This window comes from Phyllopteryx taeniolatus, chromosome 4, assembly GCF_024500385.1.
Source record: "Phyllopteryx taeniolatus isolate TA_2022b chromosome 4, UOR_Ptae_1.2, whole genome shotgun sequence".
In the NCBI taxonomy this organism is placed as follows: Eukaryota; Metazoa; Chordata; class Actinopteri; order Syngnathiformes; family Syngnathidae; genus Phyllopteryx; species Phyllopteryx taeniolatus.
In genome coordinates this window covers 14,619,350-14,641,562 of record NC_084505.1, presented here as the reverse complement: position 1 = coordinate 14,641,562, position 22,213 = coordinate 14,619,350, and the positions used below count along the sequence as shown (strand labels likewise).

General features: G+C 42.1%; 2 protein-coding genes across 4 annotated transcripts in view; one reads left to right on the top strand and one right to left on the bottom strand.

Annotated features, from left to right (window-relative positions):
• Positions 1-9,316, top strand: part of pdcd11 (programmed cell death 11) — a 24,088-nt gene extending 14,772 nt beyond the window's left edge. For 2 of the 3 annotated variants that reach the window (XM_061769787.1, XM_061769786.1), the window contains exons 26-36: positions 217-273; positions 361-483; positions 615-737; positions 3,572-3,740; positions 3,855-3,989; positions 4,064-4,204; positions 4,279-4,529; positions 5,750-5,918; positions 6,046-6,199; positions 8,567-8,732; positions 8,863-9,316. In XM_061769787.1, the coding sequence (XP_061625771.1) occupies positions 217-273; positions 361-483; positions 615-737; positions 3,572-3,740; positions 3,855-3,989; positions 4,064-4,204; positions 4,279-4,529; positions 5,750-5,918; positions 6,046-6,199; positions 8,567-8,732; positions 8,863-9,034 (1,660 nt within the window). In that variant the 3' untranslated portion in view covers positions 9,035-9,316. The remainder of the gene's footprint in view (positions 1-216; positions 274-360; positions 484-614; positions 738-3,571; positions 3,741-3,854; positions 3,990-4,063; positions 4,205-4,278; positions 4,530-5,749; positions 5,919-6,045; positions 6,200-8,566; positions 8,733-8,862) is intronic. The other variant, XM_061769788.1, reaches the window with a different exon arrangement.
• On the bottom strand, positions 9,309-22,213 carry zgc:175214 (uncharacterized protein LOC557610 homolog). Its single transcript, XM_061769790.1, has 6 exons — positions 21,093-22,213; positions 17,445-17,598; positions 13,648-13,690; positions 13,289-13,330; positions 12,369-12,451; positions 9,309-10,034 (listed from the first exon to the last, which is right to left on the bottom strand). Exons 1-6 carry the CDS (start codon positions 21,115-21,117, stop codon positions 9,914-9,916), a joined length of 468 nt encoding a protein of 155 aa, XP_061625774.1. The 5' UTR covers positions 21,118-22,213; the 3' UTR covers positions 9,309-9,913.

The window sequence follows — 22,213 nt, the reverse complement described above, 5'->3', positions numbered from 1 at the left end:
CGTGACACTAATGAGGATAAGGGGTATGGAAAACAGATTGCTGGATGGAGATTCTGTATGCTGGTTAATTAAGCATTACAGAAACTGATTTTTGTACCAAGGCTGTTAATATAGGGCCGTTATGACATAAACCTTATATTGGGTATACTTTTGGTAAGCACTGTATGTACACTCATGTTTTAATCTGCCAAATTGAATGATATCCTTTTATCACAGGTGTTACCTTATAGGCAGTGAAAATGGCAAGTGGCATTTATCTCTACGACCATCAAGGTATGATATCTGAGAGATACACGCAAAAATGTTGGTCTGTCTGGAACTTTCGATCTTATTTTTGCTGTTGATGTTCCTCTTTTCCAGGTTGAACCCACAGCAGGCCAAGCCAGCAAAAGACACAGAGGTTTTGTCCTTAAACAATCTGCAAGAAGGCCAGTTAATCAGAGGCTATGTCAAGTCGGTCAGTGAGCAAGGGGTCTTTATAAGGCAAGTCGGTGGGTCCCTACTGCCCTTGTTAATATATTTGCACCGGCTTCAACACTAGCATGGGAAACTGCAGCGAGCGTACTTAAATGTGTCATGTCATCGCTGAATAAAAGCCTGACTTTTTCTTCCAGGTTGTCAAACGGCATCACTGGAAGAGCCCAGCTTCAGCAGTCCACCAAGTACTTTGTTAACAACCACAGTGTCCTCTGTAATCATCTGCCCCCCAGCACCCTGCTCACCATAAAAATCATCAGGTAAAATGGTAAAATCATCAGATACACACACTGCATACTAGTGGTAAAATACATTTGCTAATAAAACCTGTCCGTCACTTAATCAAAACTAAACATTGCTTTTAATAACTTTTATCTTAGATTACACATGGAGGGATAGTGAAAAAGTGGTTAGCACATCTGCCTCACAGTTCTGAGGTTGGGGGTTGAAATCAAGGCTCTTCCCTTTCTGTGCAGAGTTTGCATGTTCTCTCTGTGCTTATGTGGGTATTGTCTGGGTACACCTGCTTCCTCCGCCGTTCCAAAAACATGCGTGTTAGGTTTATTGAAGACCCTAACGTGTCCTTAGGTGTGAATGTGAGTGTGAATGCTTGTCTAAATGTGCCATGAAACTGGCTGGTGACCAATCTAGGGTGTACCCCACTTCTTGCCCAGTCAGTCAGCTGGTATAGGCTCCAACTTACCAGCGGGCCTAATGAGGAAAAGGAGTATAAAAGTGGATGGATAGATTAAACACCTGTATTGGATGAGTTGTCCAGGGAGTGAATCTTGTCACACATTAAAATTATAATAAATTGGGTTTGATGGTACCGTGAGACATGCTACAATACAGTACAATGTTAAAGTGTTTTGAGTAGAAAAGCACAATACAAGTGAAAGCCCATTTACAGTAAACATATTGGACCTCATTCACTGATCGTGTGTACGCACAGATTTGTGCTTGAATCGTGCGCATGCACATTTGACGCACAAATCTGTGATTCATCAATATGTTCATACTTGTTTTTGTTCGTACTCTGCGAACACATTTAGAACCTCAGACCATGCCTATGCACAAATAATGGATAAGCTTTCGAAAAAACATCAAACAGACATCTTTGACCCAAGATGCACAAAGGTATTGGAACTGTACAGTCATTTATACAAAACAATAATACATTTAACGATAACGCCTCACTCTTTTGGAATTTGCTGAGTTGACTAATAACTGAAAAGGACACTGTTCATTACTTTTACCCTCGTTCTGTTTAAGTGCTTGTACAGTATGCGCATGTACTGTGTGTGTATGTGTGTCCCGCTGGCTGTCTGTGGTTGTTGTCACTCACTGAGCAAGAAATGCGATTGTACTGCTTGCATTTCCTTATTTTATTTTTTTTCTTCCCCTTCCAAAGGCTTCAGTTTTCTTTCTAATCCCTACGATAATCTGATTTATATATTTTCCTGTGATTTGCATGTGCAAATGTGACATAAATAGATTTTTTTCCCCATTTTTAAACATTTATTTAAAGGGGACAATGCACATTAATGAACACCAGTACAATACTTGTGTAAATGTGCCAAAGTTATCATACAGCTAATTTACATTGGTAGTCCCTTGGCGGGTGACTTAAAACATAGACTAGACATATCAACAAGTAAATCAAATCATTCAATAAATCACATGAAGTTAACGTACACGCCGCTCGTAAGGTTGAATTGTGTCGTACCCCGATTGGCATATGGCTCATGTAGTTTCTGTCATTGAACTTTAGCAACCACAAATGCCTCTTTTGTCGGCTACATTTATTATTTTTGTGACTTTAAAGGTTAATACATTGAATTAGATGCGTCTGACAGAAATCCTCCATGCATCCATTTTCTTCCACTTATCTGAGGTCTGACAGGGGATTCTGCCAGACGTTCCCAGCAGACCCTCACAATACGTTTGGGCGTGCCAGGTCGGACCGGCATCTTCCCCCAGCATCGGAGCCAACACACCACCAGGTTGTGATCAGTTGACAGCCCTGCCCCTCCCTTCACCCGAGTGTCCAAGACATGCGGCCGCAAGTTCGATGACGCGACCACAAAGTCGATCATCGAACAGCGGCCTACGGTGTCCTGGTGCCAAGTGCACATGTGGACACCGTTATGCTTGAACATGGTGTTCGTTATGGACAATCCATGATGAGCACAGAAGTCCAATAACATAACACTTTTCGGGGGGGCCGTTCCTCCCAATCACGCACTTCCAGGTCTCACTGTCATTGCCCACGTGAGCATTGAAGTCCCCCAGCGCAACGATGGGAGTCCTCAGCGGGAGCGCTCTCCAGCACCCTGTCCAAGGAGTCCAAAAAGGGTGGGTACTCTGAACTGCTGTTTGGTGCATAGACACAAACACTCAACAGTGCCCCCCCCCCCCCCCCCCCCCCCCCCCCCCCCCACCTGAAGGCAGTTGGAGGCTACCCTCTCGTCCACCGGGGTGAACCGCAATGTACAGGCACCGTATACCCACACCTGCTCGGCGCGTCTCAACCTGGGCAACTCCAGAGTGGAAGAGAGACTGGTACCAGAGCCCAAGCCGTGTGTGGAGGCGAGCCCGATTATATCTAGTCGGAACTTCTCGACCTCACACACCAGCTCGGGCTCCTTCCCCGCCTGAGAAGTGACGTTCCACGTCCCTAGAGAGAGCTTATGTAATCGGGGGGGATCAGATTGCCAAGGTCCCTGCCGCCCAGCTCATACTGCACCCGACCCCTATGGCCCCTTCCATAGGTGGTGAGCCCATGCAAAGGACAGAAATCCTTTTATATGGAAATGGGGGTCATCTTAGGTAGAGACGCAGGCATGAGCTCATCATATAGAATGAAGTCTAAAATCAGTCACTTGCGTGTAGTAGGGCTAAGAAGATTGGTCAGTCTGCACGTGTCACGAATATGATGGTGATTTTGCGTATATGCTCAACATGTGCGCATAGTAAGAACATTTCTGCGCATTTATTAGTCAATGAGGCCCAGTGCCTTTTTTTTTTTTTGCTCAATGTACACCACAGCTTGTGCAAGACAACACCACAGAACCTGTCTGTTCTTGTTCTTCAGAATCGACAGAAAAGAGAATTTAGTTGACCTGTCCCTGCTCACCGTGGAGACTGGGAAGCCAGACGTCCTTCCAGAATCCCTCCATCTGCCGCTACGTCTCTTGGGAGAGGAGAAAAAGAAGTACAACCTTGAAAGGAAGAAAAAACGCTCACTGTCTGACAGTGAAGAGGTAACAAAACAGTTAAAAACATTTCAGCATAGATCCTCAGCATTTATCCTTTGGTCTGTCTGTTAACAAAAATGCTATGCATGCTGGGCTGCTTTAACCTTGGTAATATTACAGAAACAAAAAGAGTCGGAGGCCCCAAAGAAGAAAAAGAAGAAAACAAACCTTCAAGACGGTGACAGTGGGCTTGATGTGTTCTTCAGAGAGGAAGAAGATCAGGAAGACAAATGCACCAAATCTGTCGCTGTAAACGTAAGCAAAATAATTAAGATTGATTTTGTTTAACATAACATAATAACATGCATAAATAAGTAAATGTCTCCCAGCAGGTTTCTAGTTCGAGTCCTTTCAGACTGCAGATTGCGGCGGGTTTCTCCTGGGATCTTGGCTTGAGGTCATTGAAGCCTGCTTCAGCAAACAATCATGCAGACTCGAGTGATGGAGAGGACCAAGATGAAAGCAAAAAGGTGAGCCAAGAGTTTTGTTTTGTATTTACTGTTGCCACTTCCACCATTTGTCTCATTTCTTATTTCCTCGTCAGTCTCAGAAGAAGTCTCGGCATGAGCTTGAGCAGGAAAAAAAGATGGCGGAGAAAGCCTTGATGCAGCGGGAGATGGAGTTGATGGACCCTCAGCTCAGGCCGCAGGATGCAGCAGCGTTTGAGCGCCTGCTCTTGGCCTCTCCCAATAGCTCGCTGCTCTGGCTTCAGTACATGGCTCACCACTTGCAGGCCACCCAGATTGAGCAGGCCCGTGCTGTGGCAGAAAGGGCTCTTAAAACCATTTCTTTCAGGTAAGATTAGACAATGTCGACACAGACTTTTGCTATTTTGTCCATTTTTCTCTGGCAAAGGTAAGATTTGGGAAGGAAAACTGTTTTCATTGCTTATGTGTAGAAACTGATGTATTTTATTTTTTATTTCAGCTTGTCTTCTTGTCTTCTTATTACATCATCATCTCCTTTGTTGGGACATTTTTATTTATTTATTTTTTTTTAACGCCACTCTTGGTCTAATCTTACAATTCCCCTAGGCTTGTCACCTTTGCTGTTGTTGTGCTTTGACCAGAATTTAAAGTAAAACCTAACAGACCAAAAAAATGTCTTGTAAATTTGACACATCACAGAACAGTATTGTTAACCAGCCAGACAATGAATGGAATAAAAAAAAATGACAATATGAAATCAGGCTTCAAAATGATCAAGAATTGAGACATGCTTTCAGCTTGCACATGCCGTGGGTGTGCCGCTGAATGCTCTGCAAACCCCACCTCCCCGGAACTTCAGCTGTCAGTCAAATATGTGGCTTTTCCTCAGTGGGGAGAGGAGAATTTACAGTGATGAACATTGCACACGCTCTCACAGACTGCAAAGAAGCAGCCTCTGACCATAATGACCATAAGCTGTGCCGCCAGGCCAATTTTCCTTCCTTTGAAATACAGCGGGACAACGACTTTCTGTGGCCACCGAAGGGTGGGCCATAAGCAGCCATAACGCTGTTGTGCTTTACCTCCAGTGGCTTCTCTAACCACTGGCAAGGGGCCGCAAGGTGTAGCCCAAATAACAAAAAGCACATTACAATTCAGGGAAGGTGTAATTTTTAGAGTTGTGGGCATAGTTTATTGGCCAATTGCATGCTATACTGGTTCAGGTTATAATGAATGAGGAAGTAGCAATTCCGCCAAATGGCCACTGCATGGAATAAGGTTGCTTGGTGTTTATGAAGTGGAGGAGGGCCTCATGTTAGAAAGTTTATGCCCCGGCACACTGTCGTCACAGGCTAGTTTTTAGCCCGGCCCCAAAAATCTGGCCAACTGAGATGATGAATAAGAATTTGAAGCTGTATCTCAACAATTCAGTACTAAGTACTTTAACCTTTTCTGGCTTATGATAAAATGGCTAAAATGGGGCATGCTTGTTGCTCTGGCATTTCTCTTCACAGATGCTAATGTGGTGATATGTCTTAATGTTCAGCTGTTGTTTTCTTGTTAAAATCCTACTTCTTTTATGTCCAGAGAGGAGCAGGAAAAGCTGAATGTGTGGGTGGCCAGACTAAACTTGGAGAATATGTACGGGACCCAGGAGAGCCTCAAGAAAGTGTTTGAGCAAGCCCTCCAGTTTTGTGAGCCCATGCCCGTCTATCAGCAGCTGGCTGACATCTACTCCAAATCTGACAAGATCAAGGTATTAATTACCTACTAAGAGTTTGTAAACATTGAAGCAGTACTAACGACGACTCAATAAAAGCATCAGTAAAGCATTTGTTTCTTGACCTGAACACTGTGTGTCTCTCTCTTTGTATTTGGATCAGGAGGCAGAGAACCTGTATAAGTCAATGGTGAAGCGTTTCCGTCAAAACAAAGCGGTCTGGCTGTGCTATGGTACCTTCCTCCTCCAGCAGGGCCAGAGTGACGCTGCCAGCGCTCTCCTGCAAAGGGCGCTTAAAAGTGTACCATCCAAAGAAAGTGAGTAAAGTGGCTGTAAATATATATGTATATAGTATAGTGTATGTAAATATATATGTGTATGTATACGTACAGGTATTTGCCAAAAACAAATTAATATCTTGGGAAAGTATATTTTTATTTCGATAATTTGTTTCAAAAAGTGAAACTTATATTAGTTAACCACACACAAAGTCCAATATTTCAAAGCTTTATTTTTTTCAATTTTGATGATTATGGCAGAAAGACAAAAAAAAAACATACAGTATTTCACAAAATTAGAATATCATGAAAAAATTCAACATTATAGGCTCCCTGTGTCCCAATCTTTCAGCAAATTAAAGCAAAACACCTGTAGAGGTTTTCCTCAGCCTTTAAATGGTCTCAGTCTGTCTTAGTAGGCTTCAGAATCATGGGGAAGACTGCTGACTTCACAGTTGTGCAGAAAACCATCATTGACACCCTCCATAAGGAGAAAAGGTCTCAAAAAGAAATTGAAAAAGAAGCTGGATGCTCACAGAGCGCTCTATCAAAGTACATTAACAGAGTGTTAAGAGGAAGGTCGAAAAAGGTGCACAAGTGACAGGGATGACCGCAGCCTTGAGAAGATTGTCAAGCAACGGCGGTTCAGAAATCTGTGGGAGCTTCATAAGGAGTGGATTGAGGCTGGTGTCAGTGCATCAAGAACCACCACATACAGATGTCTGCATGACATGGGCTACAGCTGGAGAAGTCCATGTCTTAAGCCACGCCTGAACCAAAACTTCAGAAGCGTCGCTGCTCGGCTAAGGAGAAAAAGTACTGGTCTGTTGCCCAGTGGTCCCAAGTCCTTTTTTCAGATGAAAGTCAATTTAGCATTTCATTTGGAAATTAAGGTCCCAGAGTCTGGAGGAAAACTGGAGAATCACAAACGTCAAGCTGCTTAAAGTCCAGTGTGAAGTTTCCACAGGCAGTAATGGTTTGGGGAGCCATGTCATTTGCTGGTGTGGGTCCATTGTCTTTTATCAAGTCCACACTCAACACAGCTGTCTACCAGGACATTTTAGAGCACTTCATGCTTCCCGCTGCCAACAAGCTTTTTGGAGACTGATTTTATTTTCCAGCAGCATTTGGCACCTGCCCACAAAGCCAAAACTACCAATACCTGGTTTAATAGCCATGGAATAACAGTACTTGATTGGCCGGCAAACTCGTGTGACTTGAGCCCCATTGAAAATTTATGGGGTACTGTCAAGAGGAAGACGAGGGAACAGAAACCCCGAAATGCAGATGATCTGAAGGCCAATATCAAAGCAACTTGGGCAACAATAACACCTGAACTGTTCCAAAGGCTGATCACCTCCATGCCACGCCGCCTAGATGCTGGAATTAATGCAAAAGGAGGCCCAACAAAGTACTGAGGGCATATAACTTCAATACACTTTTCACAAGGTCAACATTTCTGTGTTTAAGATCCTCTTTTGTTGGTCACATGAAATATTAAAATTTGGTGAAACACTGGATTTTTGTTTTGTTTTTGTCTTTCTGCCATAATCATCAAGATTGAAACAAATAAAGGCTTGAAATATTTCACTTTGTGTGTGGAGAACTAATATAACATGTTTTAATTTTTGAAACAAATTATTGAAATAAATGGACTTTCCCTCTATTAATTTTTTTTGGCACATACGTGTGTGTTTTTTGTGTGTGCGTGTGTTTTTGTATAATATATAGAGTGAACAAAAATATAAACGCTTGTTTTTGCTCCCATTTTTCGTGACCTTGACTCAAAGATGTAAAAACCTTTTCTGCATACACAAAAGGCCATTTCATTCAAATATTGTTCACAAATCTGTGTTAGTGAGCATTTCTCCTTTATCGAGATAATCCATCCCACCTCACAAGTGTGGCATATATAGCTATATAGCTTGATAAATACAGCCCAAAAGTGAGAACACCCCAAAAAAAAGAAGACTGGACACAGACAACTTGAGTAGTTAACGACTTCAGTGTTATCCTCTGAAAAGATATATTAAAATATTTACAAAAATGTGAGATGTGTACTCACTTTTGTGAGGAACTGTATATTCATCACCTGCGCCTCAAATTTATGGTAAAATGTTTCGACCTCACTGAACTGGAAAAGTGCTTTTAAGAAAGCATGTTATGATGTTGGATGGTCTCGTGTTAAATACCAGGTTGTGTAATATTTTGGTCACCTTTACACTGCTACACCTATGAAAATTACAGCCACAATAATATGATTAAATGAATACTTCTGACAGTTCATATTTACAGAGCGTTTCTGTTAGATTTTATTAGACTATGTAGGTATGCCTCATTTTGTGTTATTGCCTGCTACAGTTGCATAACATTGACCATTTTTTAAGCATTGTAATTTGTCATCAGGTGTGGATGTGATCGCAAAGTTTTCTCAACTGGAATTTCGCTATGGAAACACAGAAAAGGGTCGCACAATGTTTGACAAAATCCTGACAAGCTACCCAAAACGCACAGACCTCTGGTCCGTTTTCATCGACCTCATGGTCAAACATGGATCACAGAAGGAAGTCCGGTAAGGACACTTTTTGTTTGCTTTTTGACTACCTAAACATTTCAATCAGTTCTTTTCTTGATTTCTGAACAGGTTAAGAAAGCTTGTTGTATGCATATAGTCATATTCATATTCATATGTTATCACACAGGGCCATCTTTGATCGTGTGATCCACCTGAGTGTGTCAGTGAAGAAAATCAAGTTCTTCTTCAAGCGCTACCTTGAGTACGAGAAGAACCACGGTACACCACAGAGCATCCGGGCTGTCAAAGAAAAGGCCGTGGAGTTTGTGGAAGGCAAAGGCACTGATGCCGCCTGCTAGAGACCAAACACGTTCTTGCCTACGTTTGGTGTGGACTTTCTATACTTGCATCTACATAATACTAACATATTCTTCATAAAGAGTTTGCTTTTTTACTCAAGTGGATGCTTGAAGAACTTGAAGACTCAAACCAACCTTTGTAAAATGTATGTATTCATCTATCAATCTGATTATGGCCAACCAGAATTTAATGTACACTCTCGAAATGAGTTTTACCTATGTTGAGAGTAATTAATTGTTGTAGCGTTGCTATTACTCAATAAATTTACTATCATTACAATACATTACATGACATTTTATTTAAAAGCAACAAATACAAAATAACAATATATATTGGGAAACATTTACGTACAGTACATACACGCTAGTTTCTATCCTCTTTTCAAAGGAACGTTCCTGGTACACATCTGAAAAAACGGCCTACTTATATCCTTTATGCTGGTCGTGATGTCATCCAGAGGGCGTGGCTACCTCGTGACTGCTTGAGTTTTTCACCTACACAGTGGCAGAATTGATTGTAATATGCATGTGTGGGTTACGGTGTGACTGACGTGGTTTGTGCTGGCTGGATTGGTAACACCCCTGAGATGGTAGAGGTATAAGTACTGCTCCAGTTGTTATACTGTGCCCAGTCGGGTTGTTGCTGAGCAGACCAATGTAATAGAAATGTCTCATTTATACAGCCTCCCCCCCCCCCCCCCCTCCCCTTTCCCAATCTCCTGTCAATATCCAAGTCCCACCTAAGAATATTGCTCAAAGGTCAGCGGCAACACAGCCACTTGGGATCATAAACGGCATTGCCTGTGAGATGATCATCTCTAGTTGTATTTAAATGGTTGTGTTCTTTGTAAGAGAAGTCTGGTTTCATTTCTCCCAGCCTCACACCTCCTCTGGCTCCATAGGACCCTCGGCACCCTGCGGGGGATCTGTGTGGAGTCGCAAGATGGGTTTGTTGCACATTGGGCACACGCTGCGGATCTCCAGCCACTTTAGCAGGCACCTGAAGGGGTGGAAACAGTTTTTACAATAGCTCGAATGAGGACCCATATTAATTTTGAGCAATACACGGAAACCCGATACATTTAAATGTACGCTGTGTTGGAGCTGATATACCTGGGTCATTCCTGGCTATTGGTGCCCTTGTCGTGTCCATAAAGGGCTTTTCATACTTTGAAATAAATAATTTAAAACAAAATGCTGCACTCATAGGAAACAACAGCAAAAGACACATGCTGCAAGATTAAAAAAAAAATGCTGCACTCACAGAAAAACAACAGCAAAGGAAAAACGCTGCAAACACACACCAAAGGAAAAACCCACAAATGCCAAACCAACTGCAAGAGAGAAATGCTGCAAACACACAAAATAAAAAAACACCAATCCCACAACAACTGCGAGAGAAATTCTGCACGTTCACGCTACGCAACGGAAATCTGCCAGGCCACTAAGGGGCGCGACCTCCAGGACAGACCAGTCCTGTGAGACCAGGGGGTGACTTTTAGAGATGCTAGATACGCCAGCGCCCTATAGCAGCACGACCAACCGTCGTGCCAACATGGCCGTTGGGGAGGTCGTCGTTCCCATAGAAGGCAATGAATGCATGGACACTGAAATTAGTCGGAACTTGCTCATTTATCAACTGACTTTCATTACGGTTACTGTTTATTTTTTCAACGCCAAAGCGTACGCTATCAATACGCAACATTTGATAAAAATAAAAATGCAGCATAATGTCCCGGGCATCCTTTGACTTTTGTATTTCCCGCCGTCTACAGATGGAATGGGCTGAGGACGTTGACCTCCCTAGTTTAGTGTCACCGTCGGCATGCAGCTCAAAATGGGCGTGTCGTATCTACCTATACATACACGTGGGGCCTCTGGTCTCACAGAACTGATCCGTCCCGAAGGTCACGCCCCCTAGTGGCACGGCGGACCTTCGATTTTGCGGCGTGAACTGTTTTCTGTGATTGCAGCATTTTCACCTCGCAGCATTTTTCTTTTGCTGTTGCTTTCTTTCTTTGCAGCAATTTTAAGTTGCAGTATTTTTCTTTTGCAGTTTTATGTACTTTTGCGTTTTACGTCTTGCGTCATCCCTGCTATGCAGTTTATGGCCGTTTGCAGTGTGTTTGCCCCTGTCGGCCACCGTATAAGGAAGCTGCTTTAATGAGGCAAAAGTTCAAGAATACATTTGACTTCACATATTGAATCCATTATTTCTTTGTAACTTTAATTGTTTATTTGTTCTGTGCTTTCATTTTAGAGTACAGTGAGAAATTTAACTGGATGAAGTTCAATTAAAAAAAAAAAAAAATGCAAGATCGGGGTGTTCTAAAACTTTTGACTAGTAGGGTGCTGCTTATACTAAAGTAAAAAAATAATTGTGAGTACTAGATAGCTAAAATTTGATGAATCAAAGCGCAATGCCTAATTTGAAGGAAATAAATTCTACCCTGTTAGGTTTACTTTTTAGCTTTAGGTTTAACATTATCAACAGTATGTAACAATCTTCCCCTTTAACAGTGTATTCCCTGAGGCTCACAAAATTTGTTTCTGTTGTGATGTTTGGGGAAGGAGATATACTGCAGTGTGTTTGTTAATCTTTTGAATGTTCTGTATTCTCAATTAATGTTCACTGTTCTGAACAAAATTGATGAAAGTCACTGTGTCAATGTTGGGATAGGGTCCTCCTTTCCCTTTCCACCCTGTTGCACTCCTTTCTTCCCTGTTAGTCATAATAATTTAAAAAATAATAAATATATAAAATGTTTTATATTAATTTGCAGAATTGGAAAGGATTAAAACCATGCATGCATACAAAAGCCAGTGTCTTATGATTTGGGGTAAATTGGGGGCGAACGTGGTCATTCGCAAGACAGATCACGTTCTATATTGCGAATGACCACATTTGCGTTGAATGAATTTTATTAACTCAGGTGTACCTAATGAAGGGTCCCCCAAAATAGTGCCTGACACATGTTCAATGTAGCTTAGGTCAAAGCTCTGATTGTCACGTACAATTGTTAAAGTAGCTGGAGTCAAATTTTAGCAACGTAATGGTTTTTATCAGCAATGTCTTGCATAGCATGTAGTCCAACTACACACTATGTCTAGTTTTCTTGCACAGTAGTAAACACCAGTCAATAGCGATGCATTATGAGAAGAGACCCTATACATTTTTGGGTACTTAAAAATCCCAAGTGATTATTACAGTTTTATATTTTTTTTCTCCCCCGCAATTACTTTTATTGGACAAGTGGGAGCGTTACAGATCTTCTGACATAAAATTGCAAAAGTATTGGAAAGTAGTGTTAGTTTCCAGATGAACAACACTCACTTCTTGTGAAATGCATGTGAGCATGGGCACACTCCAAGTTCGTCTCTGGTCCTGAATTCTTCCAGACACACTGCACAGGTTTGCTGCCAAAACCAGAACAGCAATGAGGTAAGGCCGTATTTTGCATCATTGTATATTTCATAAAAGGCCTACATCTTTCAAAACAAAAAGAAATGTCCTTAATTGTTTGATGTTGAATATACTCATGTTTCAGTGCATAAAATAAGGTATTATTCAGGAATTGTTCTTTTTGTAGTCATGTCTATTTTTTTCCCCCTTCAAAAACTATTTCCCCCCCTCCATCCACCTCTGCCTTTGGAAGATTTAAAGGCAGCCATTTATGAGACAGAAAACAGAGAAGAGTACTCTTATGATGTGTCTATAATAAGCACACTTATTCTTAGCAGTCCTAAATTCTGCCAATTGAAGATCGGAAAGCACTTAGTATGCATTTGCCATGGAAGAAAGAGATTTCGAGGACATGGACAGGTTAATTGAACTCTGTCAGTATGTTAGAATACATAGCTCAACCTGCTTTGTAAAGAGTAAGGAAGAAACATGGACCCCATTCCACACAATGTTTCCCAACCTTTGAGCCATTTCAGGCACATGATTTATGCTTGAAAAATTGCAGACAAAAATATCACAAAAAGTGGATACACAAGTTAATTATTTACCTTCTACCATCTAGTGGGAAAACTTAACGGTTCTTTCTTTCACTATATGGCACATAGATAATTAGAGAAAGACATACTAGTAAATGGATCATTTTCAGACCAATGAAGTGAAATTGTGTAATTTCCCGTGAAACACCTGCTATCTCATGACACACTAATGTGTCAAAACGCATGGTTTGGAATCTGTTCTAATGCGGCAAATGTAAATCACATGCAAAAGCTGTATAAAACAAAATGACTTACTCCAAGAAGGCTGAGTTTCTTACTTGCTCCCTTCAGCACCACCTACAGTGGAAAATGGATATGGATGGATGAACATGTAGTTTACTATCATGTCAGCACTAGCATAAATAGAAATACTTCATATGGGCCATATATCCAAATATGACAAACCTCGTGTTACTCCTCTGTTTAATGCACAGAAAAACTAGTCTAATATTAGCTTCAGAATTGTAGCATTCAGTGTACCCTTGTCTGGAAGCTGGTGTTATGTTGCTAGGCTGAATGGAAAAAAAAAAAAAAGCTTCACTTGCTGTGGTAGGATTTAGAGGCTGCCTCAGAGTGTGGCGTTACACATGCGGCTACTGCAGCGAGTGGCATACCTCGTTGTAGCTGAACTGCTCCCTCGTTCCTTGTTGTTTCAACCTGAGTGAGGCAGAAACAGCAGAAAATACGCACATTAATGCTATGGAGAAAACTATTGCGGTAAGACATTCTCGAGCACAGAATGACGACCTCATTTTAAGTGAGGAACCTCCAACCTAAGGCAAAAGGCCGCGTCTAGAAATGTGGTTTTCAATCTCGGCTCTGGGGCACATGATGATGCTCACAAGTTACGAGTTGAGTGACAGTATTTTAAAAATCTGTCTGGGGAAAACCGGGTCCATCAGAGAAAATGTCGATTGTTAGTTACTAAGTCTGTGCACAAATGACTGTAGCGGTGCCCCGAATTAGAATTCAAGTTTTCTGACTCGAATCAGAACGGATCTTAGAATATCATACTACCTAGGCTACTTTATTCGGACAAGAGCTGCAACTGCTGCTGCGCTGCATTTATTAAAAAAACAAAACAAATTATTTCACGATTTATACCCTGTGTTTATGGCCGACGACATTTTGACTTGCTGCGCCTAGTTTCTGTGCATGTGCGCAACTGTAGTTCATTCTTGCAGTGGATCATGGATCCCAAAAGCAAATACCAAAGGTATATAGCCCTTGAGCGAGATCTACGCGGAACGAGGCGTCCGATATTTGATATTTTTCATTTGTTGCACTATGACGTCTTTATTTCGGAATAGCACAAGGAGTAATGATTTGCTTCTAATTCGGAAGTCATTCGTTACTGTCGACAGGAATAACGAATCAGGATTTACAGGGCGAGTCCAAGCCCTATTATTTACACTTATGCACTGGGACCCCATGAAAAAATGTCACTTTGAGACCCACCACTGCAATGCTGCAAATTGAAAATATTTGTAATTTCTAGGGTCCTTAGAATAATCATGTCTGTTCTCCCTGTTACGCCCTCCCCTAGCGGTATCTGTCTTGGTAGTCCTGCTGTGTGCTGTCCTTGATTTGGTTGCCCCTTTGGAAGTCTGTGGAGATTTGGGAGGGGGACTTCAGTGCTCCAATAAGATACATGAGTGAAAACGTGATTGGCTACATAGCAATCAACACCCCATGTTGGTCCGTGGCAAAAAATAACATGGCTGGTTGTTGACAGTTAATGGATAGCTATGAGTTATTTTACATCAAATTGAGTTTTCAAAGAATGGGTCATTTTTCAATTGTCCTTTGTTTAAAATATACCTACAATAAAATAAAAATATATATTAACAACATAGAATACATAATTAAGTATCCATAGCTAAAGAGATAAGCGATAGAGACGATTTTTGAACATTGTGTTCAAGTGCCCACTATAAAATAGTACTGGGCATGCATCTAGTCTACCAACGTAGACCAAAATTTACACACCTTACACACCTACACTATATAACTAATTATAGAGCCTGTGGAGTAAGGGCGTGAAACTCATTTTTGTCCTGGGCTACATTGCACTTATAAGGTTGTCTTCATTATGAACGTGAAGCCCTATTTAATTATTATTTTTAATTATGATTTCAATGTATCATTATAATCCCTCAAAGTAAAATTCAAATTCACACTCTGCTGTATATGTTTTGGGGTGCACACCGCACATAACCAGCTCACACACATGCAGACATGCAAGGAGAGATGTGAGCGGTGCACAGTGCTGTACCTTTTGGGTGGGAATACCTTGCTCAAGAGCACAACAACAGTAGCTAGAAAGCAGACTGTCATTGCACCAACTAGCTGACCCTTGGGCCCCAAAGCCGAAAGTCATGTTACCATTGGTAATTAAATATTAGATCTGACTGAGCAAAACGTTTCTCGTTATCGGTTTCGTTCAATTTTACAATGCCTTACAGGTGAGCCACTGCTGCCCCATATAAATGTAAACTTTCATTTACACAAAAAGTTATGGATAACTCGTTTGAAATCATTAGTCAATGAAAATAGTTTGTTCAACCATCAATGAATGTATTTAATTTTTTTTTAAAGGGCTTCTGTAACCCTATAAGAGTTTGCTGTATCTCAATGTTATTGAAAGTAAAGAAAATTAGCAATTTTGGTACAGATTTAAGCAAAAAAATGGAGTTTATGCACTCGATTTGCTTTAGCAGGCCAAATCTAGCCCCCAGGCCTTTCCCAGTTCCCCAGTTTCAAGTTTGAATCTGTGTTGCACAGCATATAACGATTGTATAGTCGCACACGGCCCTCTTTTATACGTTACTCATATAATTAGTTGTTAGTGTATTCATAAATAAATATTTGAAATTGTGTAGTCAATAAAATGTAATATAATGCAATATGATGAGTGTTTTTGAACAGCCTTTCGCTACTGTAAATTTAGGAATTTTCCTCAAACAAAAGGGTGCTCAAGTTCTTCGTATTAAATGGCTCATTATTTGTTAACATAAATAAATAAAATAGGGAGACCGGGGCTTGTTGTCACATGGGTCAGTCGTCACATTGCAAATATCTTCTCAACCATAGGTCGCAACTAAAAAGTAGAATACTAGTTTTCTTCCTTTACATGGTCAGGGGTCGTGTCCTGTCTTAGAAAAGAATCACACATTGTGAGCTGAGATGAGCGCCAATCAACCGTATATTTTAACATAAGCTTCTTCCAGATAAAAATCGTATCACTGATAGATGTGGACTTGTTAGAGGAGAGACTAAGGCATGTTTTTGTCATACCTTAGTCATTGTTCTGTTTTAAGCTAACTTTAAACTAGAGCTAGCATTGGCAAACATTGAAGTTTGGGCCAAAATGTCTCAGTCATGTTGGGGTTAGTTATCACGTGTATTTTCATAATGAAGTAAAGCTTTCTTTTTTTGTAATTCAATTCAATCTTGAATTTTCAGTTTATGACAGTTAAAACTGGCATTTGAGACTTTGAGCCATGCAGCAGTTCCTAAGGATTTTAATCCAATGCATGTTGCATAATATTTTATGTTAACATTTGTTCAATGACTTTTTCAAGCTTACTGATAAACGTTTCCTGTGCTGACTTCAATGTTCACTTTCAAGTTAAAAAAAAAGAGAACAACAATAATTGTGTCCTTGTTTTATTACTTGCAAAATCCAGTGTGACATCTTACCCCATACAGTGAGACAGCTTACCCAATGATGGGGCAACCTGTTACATGTTCACACTCTCTATTAGATTACTTATAACTCTGCACTGAAACAAAATATGAAAATGACATGAATACAAAATATATACCTGAGACTTTGGTCTTTCATCTGGTACACATTTTGTTGATATATGATGTATTGATTCCAAGAAATAAATGAGTAAAAAGTGTGACGTCTAGCCCCAGGCTCCCCTACTCTTAAGCGGCTATGAATGTAAGAGTATGTAGTTATAGCACAATTTTAGGTAACATATTTATTTATTTATTTTCCAGAAGCTGCAAAACACCCTGCAGAAGTCCGAAATGCTGCAAATTTGATCACTTCATCATTTGATCCACTTTTATAAATTGTTTTATAGTACAGAAATGCTGCAATTAAAGAATCAAATACATAATTGAAAAAAGGATAGTCACAAAAGGAATACAAACTGTAAAGCATATACCCCAATATTATTTTAAGAAATCAATAACTGCTGGTCTTCCCTAAGGTTGATCAGTAATGCTTTCATCAAACCAGGGAAATTGTGCTGCGGTGCACTTTGTAGCTACAGTATGTGCTGAAAATGCATTGCTCTCATATCGCAATTTGTACCTCACATATACCCTTCTCCAATTCCTTTCCAGCTATTCAGACTAGGCTAGGCCAACCTCTGCTCTCATCCCTTGTACCGACCTGAAAAGGTAGCAGCAGAAGATGAGACTGAGCATGAAGACGAAGAGGCCAATGCCCAGCACAATGACATACACATTGAGTGGCAGGTGATACATGTCAGACGTCATGCTGCAGTCGTTTTCAGAGCTCAGAGAATTCAAACTGCACAGGCATCCTGCCAAAAAGAGATACAAATAAAAATAGTAATTGACTCAAGAGGAAGTCATGTTACCATTGGTAATTAAAAATTAGATCTGATTGAGTAAAACTTTTCTCATTATAGTTTTCTTCATTCCATTTCACAATGCTTTTTAAGAATTCACATTCATGAAGGATGAAAACAAACATTTGCATTATTTTAGAATTGTCCTTTATTTAGGGGGAAAAGTAACAAAAGGGTCACCGAGGGTAAACAGGTACGAGGTGAGGGACCAGACAAAGTACGGCTCAAAGACACATTATAATGACCACAACATTTGGACAGCATTTTCCCTCACCAGGACGCGTGTCACCCGGGCTCACCTCTGTAGCCAGGCCTGGAGGTGGGGCTTGATGGCGAGCACCTTGTGGCCGGGCCTGTGCTATTGGCCCTGGCCGGGCATAGCCCGAAGAGGCAAAATGGGTTCCCCTTCCCAAGAGCTCACCATCTGTGGGAGAAGCCAAGGGGGTCGGCTGCAAAGTGAGCTGGGTGGTGACCGAAGGCGGAAACTTTGGCGGTCCGATCCCGCCTACAGAAGCTGGCTCCAGGGATGTGGAATGTCAACTCTTTCGCAGGGAGCCCGAGCTATTGTACGAGATTGAGAAGTTCTGACTAGATAAAAGCGGGCTCACCGCCACACATAGCTTGGCCTCTGGTACCAGTCCACTTGAGAGGCGTTAGACTCTTTTCCACTCAGGAGTTGCCCACGGTGAGAGGCACCTAGCAGGTGTAGGCATTCTTATTTCCCCTTGGCTCGGTGCCTGCTGGGAGTGTCTAGCAAAGTCCTTTGCAAGAAGGACTTCCAACTCCCATCTCCCACAGCATCCCTCACCAGCGATGAGGGATGCTGTCAAGCTGAAGAAGGAGTACTATATAGCCTTTTTGCCCAGTGGGACTCCAAAGGCGGGTACTGTGGAACGCAGCATTGGTGGTTGCTGAGGCAAAGACTCGGGCGTGGGAAGAGTTCGGTGAGGTCATGATGAATGAATTCTGGACAGCATTGAAGAAATTCCGATCCACCAGCCAGCATCTCAGGAGGGGGAAGCAGTGCACCATCAACACTGTGTATACTGGGGATGGGGCGTGACTGACCTCAACTCGGGATATTGTGTAACGGTGGGGAGAATACTTCGAAGATCTCCTCAATTCCACCGACACGCCTTCCCATGAGGAAGCAGAGCCTGGGGACTCTGAGGCGGGGTCTCCTATCCAATCTCCTCGGTGGCAGGGCCCCAGGTGTGGATGAGATCCACCTGGACTTCCTAAATGCTCTGGATGTTGTGGAGCTGTCCTGGTTGAGATGCTTCTGCAACATTTCATGGACATTGAGGACAGTGCCTCTGCCTCGGCATACCAAGGTGGTGGTCCCCCTTTTAAAGAAGGGAGACCGGAGGGTCTATTCAGGGGTTTTGCAAAAGAGGGTCCATTGGGAAGTTGAATCTCAGATTCAGGAGGAGCAGTTTGAAAAGTTCAGTTGGAAAAGGATGGGGTGCCCTCTCCAGGTCGGGGACAAGATCCTGCCCCAAGTGGAGGAGTTAAAGTATCTCAGAGTCTTGTTCACAAGTGAGGGAAGAATGGAGTGGGAAATTGACAGATGGATCTGTCATGGTGAAGAAGGAGCTGAGCCGAAAGGCGTAGCTCCCAATTTAACAGTAAATCTACTTTCCTACCCTCACCTATGAAAGAACAAGATCACGGATACAAGGGGCCAAAATGAGTTTCCGCTGCAGGGTGTCCGGACTCTCCCTCATAGATAGGGTGAGAAGCTCAGTCTTCCAGGAGGTGCTCAGAGTAAAGCCACTGCTGCTCCACATCAAGAGAAGCCAGTTGAGGTGGCTTGGGGATCTTCCTGGCAAGGTGTTCCGGACACGTCCCACCGATAGGAGGGCTTGTGGATGACCCAGGACACGCTGGAAAGACTATTCTCCTGACTGGCCTCATGGAATCGGCTCGTGATCCCCCAGAAGACAAAATGAACAAAGTCTGGGCTTTCCTGCTTAAACTGCTGCCCTGTGACCTGACCCCAGATAAGTGGAAGAAGATGGATGGACGGACAACATCAGTTTGCCAAAAATAATTTCTGAATGCCCGCTATGATAAAACTTAATCACATATCCCTGCATAACTGGCGTAACATTTTTCCTGGTCAAAAATACATGCACGTGTCCATGGAGCTGGAGTTGTGGAACAGTGGTGGCAACCCTAACCCTCGTAGGGCTTCTCGTTATTTGGCTGTGAAGTAGACAAACACTGCGAACAGACACCGACACACCACCATCTGTTCCCCAGGCTCAATAGAGTAGTGTAGTAAAGTGTGTGCATGTGTGACAGCACTCAGGGAGTGGTAGTTGAAGGTGTGGAGTGTGTAGTGAAGTGTATGTCTGTGTGCATTTGAAAGACCAGAAATGTGTGTGTTGCAGGTGGCTGGGGGTGGCATATATTTAAAACGAAACCAAAACGCCATTTGGTAAAACAATAGCAGCGGAAATCCCTCTTCTACTAGCCACATGTGACCCTATTAATTTGCAGCAAGCAGGCTCCTTGCCAACCTCTAAATGTCCATGTGTCTGTCTTCAGAGTCAATGAATGGATACAGCTTGCAGTGTGTGGGAGGTTTGATCATTTAATATAGCTGGAGGTTGGGGGATTTAAAACGAAAGGGGGCAGGGAAACTTAATGAGAGGGACTACATGTGCAAAATGGATACCAGGCCATACAGGAACTAAAAATGGAATGAAATAAGGAGTTGGTCCTGCTTTGAAGCTTTAACAGCTTCCACACTTCTAGGAAGACTTTTTTTCTATTTCTTTTTTCTTTTTTCCCAACATGTTCAAATGTGTGCCTGTTGCATTAATGTACATTCATCTCGAAGAACATTTGTGAGGTCAGTAATGCTGAAATTGAAAGAGGATCTGCCTTATCTCTCCCCTGCTTCAACCCAAAGTTTTTTGATGAATTCTCAATTCCTTCAACAATGAACTTTGCCAAGCACACCTTTAGTTATCTTGCAAAATTGCCTTTCCCAAATTGTACCCACAAATTTGGAAGCAAAGAATTGACCAAAATGTCTTGATGGAGATGATATGAAGAATCAACATTTACCTTCTAAGATTGGAACTCAAGGGTCATGATTGATTAATTGATTGATTGGTGTGTCCCACAACTTTTGCCCACATCATGTACATCACTGAACAAGGCACAAAACAATGACGTGGACTGAGGCAGTTGAATAATAAATATACTCAGCTGCGATAGCTGTATCACTCAAGTAAACACGCCCTTGATTGTAGCTTATGTTGAGTGTTGTTTGTCACACACAAAACACTAAACTAAGGCCTTAATGATTTGCTGTATCCATCATGCAGAGCTAGTAAACTACCAAGCAGAAGCTAAGGTTATGAGCTACACAAAATGCATGTGCTGGGGCCTCTTTAGTATTAAACAGATGGTGGAGAAATCCACTGACTTACCGTTACACCATTGGAATGGTTGCATGAAATTTGATTCCTGGGGCAGCAGCAATATATTCAGACCCTTTAAGAAGAATGCTGAGCCTGAATGGAGGCCAAACTCTTGGACTTGTGGTTGGTGCCTGGGATCAGTCACTGTGTGCTGAGCTCCTCCAAAATACAAGCCTTAAGTTTTTCAGATTTGCTCAGATTTCCATAAATCCTTGAGAGGTGTGGTTTTGTTGGCTCAGCAGTCTGTGCGGCCCAGCATTCCCAAATCTGGATTAACCACTCCGTGCTAAGAATGGGATATTTGGGACAAGAGTTTGGACAACGTCTAAAAACCTCATGTGCTCTGGGATGCCAGTATGACTGATGTCATCAGAGAAGACAAAGAAATCTTGCTGTGTAGCTTGGACTGTCACTTGCCTCATACCGTGGGTTAAGTTGTTGTCAAAATGTGAATCATGCGCAGTCATAACATCATCAACAGCACGGCCAATGTTTACACTCAAAGCAGAGAAAGACCCTCTTTGACTTGTGTTTTTCGTCTGCAGGATTGTCTCCAATGTCATCCACCGATCACAATGGCATTTGTCGATCAATGAAGGTAATAATCTGGCTTTAGTCTGCTTTGTCTTCTCCCTCTAAAGCTGCTTTTTTAACAGAGGATTTTCTCAGCTCTCGTGTCCTCTGCTGTCTCCTCCTCCAGTCCACTGATGTTGCAGAGGGTATTCCACCTCAGTGTAGACGTCAACGATGTGCTCCGCTCAAAGGCCAAACAAAGTGAGGAAAGCGCCATACGACAGCCCCAAAGCTGGCATTGCTGTTTTTGCCGATGAGTGTGTTGGTTTCTCACTCATAACTGGTGTTTGTGTGTGTTTGTACGGGAAGGTGGATCCTCATCCTCCGACCATCTGCTTTTTCAGACGAAAAAAAAAATAGACAAAGGCGGCGTGTGTCAGCAAAGAGTGTATCTGTAGCAGTCAGTCTCTCGCACCTCCAGCTGGCTTTGTCATGGCACTCTCTTTCTCTTCCTCTTTCAGTCCACAATGTTTTTACAGTGAGCCTGCAGTCTGCCTTTTCCCTCCCGACGCCTCCTGCACTCTGCTCTGTTCTGCCTTGGGTTTGTAAACAGATCT